The sequence below is a fragment of the Saccostrea echinata genome, unplaced genomic scaffold (assembly GCF_033153115.1).
Source record: "Saccostrea echinata isolate AGI-Se365-2 ecotype Australia unplaced genomic scaffold, CSIRO_AGI_Sech_v1 ptg000033l, whole genome shotgun sequence".
In the NCBI taxonomy this organism is placed as follows: domain Eukaryota; kingdom Metazoa; phylum Mollusca; class Bivalvia; order Ostreida; family Ostreidae; genus Saccostrea; species Saccostrea echinata.
This window is the reverse complement of record NW_026889782.1, coordinates 17,057,176-17,064,284: the sequence shown is the minus strand read 5'-3', so window position 1 is coordinate 17,064,284 and position 7,109 is coordinate 17,057,176. Positions and strand designations below refer to the sequence as shown.

Here is a 7,109-nt window from a genome sequence, read left to right as displayed (position 1 = left end):
AGTTTTGCAAATCGCATTTAAAATTTTCAAACCACCCATCATTGCCATGGAAACAGAAGAAAAGTAAAAATTGCTAAACTGATTTTCTCACAAACTGCTCAGGCAATTATTTTGAAACTTGTACGGATTGTTCCTTACATTCTGTCAAAATAATTTCTATTTTAAAAATTAAAATCTTTTGCAAACAGTTGCCATAGGAATGAAATAAACAGAAAAAGGTGAACATACACACCGATGTTTTCCGAGGTGGCTTGGACAATTGTGATGAAAATTTACAGAAATTATGATTAGATACTCTATTTGTTCAGTCAACATTCAAACAATTCTAAATGCCCATTGTTGCCATGGAAACAGGAAAAAGGTGAATTTTTTTAAATTTTCATTTTTCTCAGTAACTCACAAAGCAAACTTTTCAACACTTTATTGGTTTAATCCTTTCAATGTATCAAAGTGGTTTCTGCATAAAATGGAATCGATAGTCAGCGGAAGGAAGCAGGGACGACTAATTGTTTTTTAGTCACCCTATTTCTGTTTTTGGGCGTTCTCGTAGAAGGTTTAAAAAATCTTTATGAAACTTCACAGAAATTAAAGGTCAACACCTAAGTTGTGCGGATTTTTTCTATGTGTCGATGTCTATTTGCATTTTCTTCGTACTAATGGCCAAAAAACGTTGTATATACGTTTATGTTTGATCTTTTTAAATCCATAAATTATTCAATTTCTTTGTCTTCCTAATTTCTTTTTCCTGTAATATTCCTAGAATACATAAAGGTACATCTATGAAGCTTTGATATATTACTAGTTTTTTGATAGGATTAAGAAGAAATAAAATATCTTATCATTTCCCCAAAAACGTGGGACCAACGTTTCTTAAACACTAAAAATTATTCATTTTATTTTCAAGTATGTAGTTTACGGAGACTGCACTGGAGTAATACGCATAGTACGAAGTGTACAGAAAAAAAGTTCTCTGGTGGCGGAAACTTCGTTTTGCCGTAGAAACGAATTTCTATTGAATAAAAAGAATAGTATATATTTGGCGGGCGTATTTTTATTTCCTTCATTTCAAATTTAGAAGACCAGATCACAGTTTTCACCCCCTTCTCTTTCTATATATACATATATATCTTTCTCTAATTGCAAGTTTTCCTTTATGTCTTGGATTCTAAGTAAAATGACCGTCAACTTCATATCATAAGCAACCCTTCATCACGAAGTTCTCGAAATGCTAAGGCTTAGTAATTCTACAAAATGATGGCTAATTAACATGTCTATTTCAAGATCACCCCCCCCCCCCCCATACCTTCCTCGAAATTGCGAGGTAGAAACACAGATATAAAAATTACAACTGACAGGAAAGATCTTAAGAATTTCGTGAATAAAATTCAGTTCTGATATTTCCCAACATTCATTTTCGTCTTGTTTTGTCTATAGAATTGATAATTATTTTATTTAGAATCTTTATCTTTGAAAAGTAGTGATGGTCAGCCGTATTCATTAGCATTTCGTGTTTTCTTGTGAATGTATTACTCGCATATGAATAATTTCATTCATTGATTAATTATAATTATTTCAATTTAATATCCATCTTTTTATAAATTTGAAAATCTTGGGATCCGCTCCTGCAGGTGCGTTTAAGCCTCATCACTATCGTACATTCAGCATGCCGGAAATGTTCATATTTCTGCTAAGCTGAAAAAAAGTTTACACATATTATCATCTCATTAAAAAATTAGCCCATGTCCTATGCAAAAATGCCTGAATTGAAGAGGAAAATTCAGGAACTATTTTGCGTCAGCCATGTTTTGACGTGAACCTGGCATTCTGTAAATTAAGGTCTTTCGTCTTCTACAGAAGACATTCTTGTTATTCCTGATATCAGAGAAAATTAATAATTTTATTTTAAACCAATCAGATCTATCAAAATCTATTTTCTTCTAGACAATACTGTCCTTTCTGACATATTTTAGTTTATCAAATAAATTCTGCAATAAAGATAATAATTTATATAACTTGAGTGAGAAGGGTAAGGAGATTTTTTTACGAATACTTTCTCTCTTTGGAACAATCTTGGAGCTTATGGTTCATGCAGTTCGGGGTGACATACGCTATTGCTTGCAATAGGAGATTTTCTAGTTATATTTCTTATCGGAAAACATTATTTATTTTAATTTATTACACCTTAAAAGGATTTTTAGCTCGTCTCGAAGAATTCTAGATGAGCTTATGCTATACCCCCGGCGTTGGTGTCGGCATCGGCGTTAGCGTCCCGGTCAAAGTTTTAGGAGCAGGTCTATTCCCAAGTAACTATAAGCCCTACCTGGACCAAACTTGCATGGATGATGCATCTAGGGATGGACACTACCACACTTGCTTCCGATACTGGATCTGAGCTTGATTTTCCAGATGAGTGACTAGGTTAAAGTATTTGGAGCAGGTCCATTCCCAAGTAACTATTAGCTCTACCTTGAACAAACTTGCATGGATGATGCATCTAGTGATGGACACTACATGTACCACACTTGCTTCGGATGCTGGATCTGACCTAGATATTCCAGATGTGTGACCATGTTAAAGTTTTTGGGGCAGGTCCATTCCCAAGTAACTATAAGCCCTACCTTGACCAAACTTTCATGGATGATGCATCTTGGGATGTACGCTAACCCACCTGCTTTGGATGCTGGATTCGACCTAGACCTGAATTTTAGTCATATCTTAACCAGATTAGCATGGATGATGTAGCTAGGAATGGTCACTTCCAGACTTGCTTTGGATTCTGAATTTGACCTACATTTTCCAGATGAGTGACGAGGATAATTTTTTTTGGAGTAGCTATATAACATTATGGCCTGTTATGATTAAACTTGCATAGATAATGCATCTAAGGAAGAAAACTTCCAAATTTACTTTGGATGTTGGAACTGACCAAAATTTTTTTGATTAGTAAACAGGATAAACGTTTTTTGAACAGATCTATTTCCAAGTAACTCTAAGTTGTACATAAACCAAACTTGCATGGATATTGATCTTGGGATGTGCACTAACTAAAAAAGAATATGATGTTGAAATTTGCCAATAATTGGTTAATTACCGCGGTTTATCCGCAGTAAAAACACAAAATTTATAAACTGTGGTCATAAGGAAAGTTTTACGCTTTTAATTTCAAATAATTTAGAAACATGCGATAAGTCCTTTAATTAAGATTTTAATATTTACTCCGCAAAAAAGTTCCCTAAAACTTCAAAAATAAGTCGTTTCTAGGGATTATAGATCTAAAATAAATGATGAATTATAATCTTTATCGATAAATACAATAATAAATTACTATTTAAATTTCGAATTTTCACCGTTTAAAATTTGTACAAGAATCTTGTATAACGAGCGTTGACAGAGGTGTAATGAGCGTAGCGGAAGACAACTCTGGATAAAGAATGATTGTTTGAGGGGACACAACTCTAAATTAGCTTTGTTTTCTAACCTATAGAATAGTAAAATGATTGAAGAGGCACTACTGTAAATTATATTGTTTACTAGAGTAAAGTATAAAATATATACTGACAAAATTATTGAAAGGGAGGCAGTGATCCTCGCTTTTCATCCTTTAAAAAAAATATTTATTATAAATAGTCGTAGGTCGTCTAAACATTGATCTATCAAAGCCTTTGATTGCTGACAAAACTTGAAGCTACTGAAGATTTAGATAAGACACTGTCCATATGACCCAAATAACTGCAGGGTATAGATTGTAGTACATGTATGTGTAAACGTAATTTTCATAGCAATATTGATAAAGGTGAAAAACTATTTTTTAAAAAAATCGGGTTTTGGAAGGTATACTCTCTTGCATGAAATTAAAAGAAATATAATTTAAAAAACAGATTTTAGTAGTTCTATGTATATGTTTTTGAGAGTTTAACACCACTTTAGATATAGATGTATTGTTTGCAGACTACACATACATGTACATGAGGTAGCCAACACACATTTGAATAAGGCCGCCCTTTCTATTACAGTATTACGTGGTACGGCGAACTACTTTTAGAACATAAATAATATAATTCTAGTTGTAACGGGCGATTTGACTGGATAGAAAAAATTGTGTACATAATTATATTATATTTTATTATATGACTTAATAACTCCCATCTCTCTGATTGGCTGAGATCAAACAGTGTAGAAAAAATGCATTGCATTAAGCTAGGACTTCAGCAAATGTAAACAAGTAAGATATATAATGGCATGGACTGCTTAATGAGTTCGTATCATTGATTATTGAATCATATAATAAAACAATGTTTTTTTTTCAGTGAGGCAATACGATGATTTAGCCACCTTGGAAGTACAATATTCACCTCGCCCTTCGGGCTCGGTGAATATTGTACGTACTCCTCGGGTGGCTAAATCATCGTATTGACATCAAAAACAGCAATAATTGTATATTATTATATAATTGAATAATTCCCATCTCTCTGATTGGCTGAGATCCAACAATGTTAGAAAAATACTACGTTATATTGACCTGCAGTGACCTTCCAGGTCAATATAAGGAATTATTTCCAGGTCAGTATAAGGAATTATTTATTCTACTTTGGACCAAAAATAGAATCATATAATTAAAACAGTTATATTGCTTTTTTTTTTAATATTTTTTTTTTATTTTTTATTTTTTTTTTTTAGGTCAATACGATGATTTAGACACCTTCAAAGTACAATATTCACCGAGCCGGAAGGGCGAGGTGAATATTATTCTCCTCAGGTGTCTAAATCGTCGTATTGACCTCAAAAAACAGCAATAATTGTATAATATTTGATATTAAATTATTTTTTCTCCAAGTCGGGTAATAAACGCCTCTTTTTGAAATATTCATGATCACATGACCCCTCATGCTGAAATTAGAAAGTAAACAAAAACATGGCGACTCGGAAGCGTGGACGACCAGTAGGTGGAGGTCTAACCCAATCGGAAATTAAAGAAAGGAAAAGAAAATCAGACAGGGAAAGAAATAGAGAGAAAATATTTATTGGTCATCACTTTCAGCGCTGGAATCGCGTCAAAAGGGAGTTAAAATTCATGTATAACCATGAGCTAGCGGGGTACTTTCTTGACAGGTCAGTAAAAACAGTAAACAGAGAACCCTAGTGAACTCTAAAGAACGTCAGTTATATTTGTTGAATTCAAGGAAATGTTTTGCATAACTGAGCTGATGATATCACTTTATATATCATATTCTTCTCATAAAATTATGATGTTTTCACGTGAAATTGAAAATGCAAAATTAGATGGTGAAATATTTTTTGTCATCCCAATCCCGATTGAATTTTCTTTACACTATTTATTGACTAATATTTTTGTCACTTTAATTTTAAAATTCCAATAATAGAAAAAATAATTATTCCATTTTTGACTTATTTTAAATTAAATGTAATTTATTAAAGTTATGTAGAACTTAATCATTCAATCTAGTGCAAATTATATATAAATTCCTGGATCTGCACCTGACATCTATTTGTTTTTTGATAAGATTTTTACAGATAATTAATCCATTAATCAAGATTTATCAAGATCAACATTGTTTGCTGCATTGCCAAGTGAAAATGAATATATCTTATTTAATTCTGACATGTTTTTAATATTTTTAAAATATTTTTCTGACAGATATGAGAAAGACAAATACTTACAGGGATTGGCATCAACATACTCTCAAAGTCACAGACCTGAAATAGTGTCACATATACAGCCTATCTCTTCATCTACAAAGCCACTAACAGATTCTTACCTGTAAGTCTGATCATTATCATCTTGAAGATGTACATGTACATGTGCGCATAAAGCCCCCCCCCCCCACCCCCCCCCTTCCTTGGGATTTTCAGAGTGTAAAATAATGAAAAATGAAACAAGGTAAAGCCTGAGGGATAAATTTACCTAATTCACAATTGAGAACATCCTCACAATGTCAGGATTGGTGAGTTGACTTAATGTGGCTGTGGGACCTTTGACAAACTTCATTTGTTTGTATGAGGGCTTTCATAAGTTGACATAAAATGTAAAAGAAACTAAGAAAGTAAGCAGTTGATACCCCAATCCCTATATTATAGGTTATTTGCCCTGAAAGGCTTAATGTGATTGCCGGAGAGAGAGTTTGTCAGGGGTCTTATGACTACATGTAGATTCATGACCCCTGACATTGTGAAGATCCATTTTAAGGGTTACTGATTTTTTTATTTAATCTATAAAGCATATATAGCAAGTTATCTGTGATTATAATGGTAATAAAGATATACATGTATAAGTGCCTACTGTGTGATATAACAGTCTCTGATGATAATTTCTGTAGAGTGACAGTGTCTTCCCTTTGTTATTACCCCCATAAACTCGAAATGATTAAGCTATTCCTCATACCCTTTTCACCATTATCCATTTATCCTGATAAAACTTGGCATGTAGATCTTTCAATGAATTGTATGCTCTTCCAAGCTAAAATGCTTACATGGACATGCATGTACCTACACACGTGTAAACTTGTGATAGAAAAAAAGAAGAGTTTTTTAAAGATTAAAACAGAATGAGAAGGAAAAGCCTAGATTCATCACATCATGCAGAATTTTATATATGATATATTTCATCATGATTTTGAAATACTTTTCATGTGAAAATTTAGCAGACTTGAAGATTATGTATACATATATATCTTTTTAGAAGAGTAAATGAACAGACATCTGGCCTTGAGAGCTCAGTACAAGGCAAGCTCCGAACAAGTTTTAATAGTACGTCCCTATCAAGTTCTAAAGGTACATCTCTATCAAGTTCCAGCAGTATGTCTCTATCAAGTTCTAAAGGTACGTCTCTATCAAGTTCTAAAGGTACATTTTTATCAAGTTCTAAGGGTATGTCTCTATCAAGTTCTAAGGGTATGTCTCTATCAAGTTCTAACAGTATGTCTCTATCAAGTTCTAAAGGTATGTCTCTATCAAGTTCTAACAGTATGTCTCTATCAAGTTCTAAAGGTATGTCTCTATCAAGTTCTAACAGTATGTCTCTATCAAGTTCTAAGGGTATGTCTCTATCAAGTTCTAACAGTACGTCTCTATAAAGTTCTAAAGGTACGTCT

The 7,109-nt window shown here is 32.9% G+C and overlaps 1 protein-coding gene across 1 annotated transcript; it reads left to right on the top strand.

Annotated features, from left to right (window-relative positions):
- Positions 1 to 4,912: 4,912 nt before the first annotated feature.
- LOC133198207 (serine-rich adhesin for platelets-like) lies at positions 4,913 to 7,093 on the top strand. Its single transcript, XM_061334332.1, has 3 exons — positions 4,913 to 5,109; positions 5,657 to 5,779; positions 6,698 to 7,093. Exons 1-3 carry the CDS (start codon positions 4,913 to 4,915, stop codon positions 7,089 to 7,091), a joined length of 714 nt encoding a protein of 237 aa, XP_061190316.1. The 3' UTR covers positions 7,092 to 7,093.
- Positions 7,094 to 7,109: the final 16 nt, after the last annotated feature.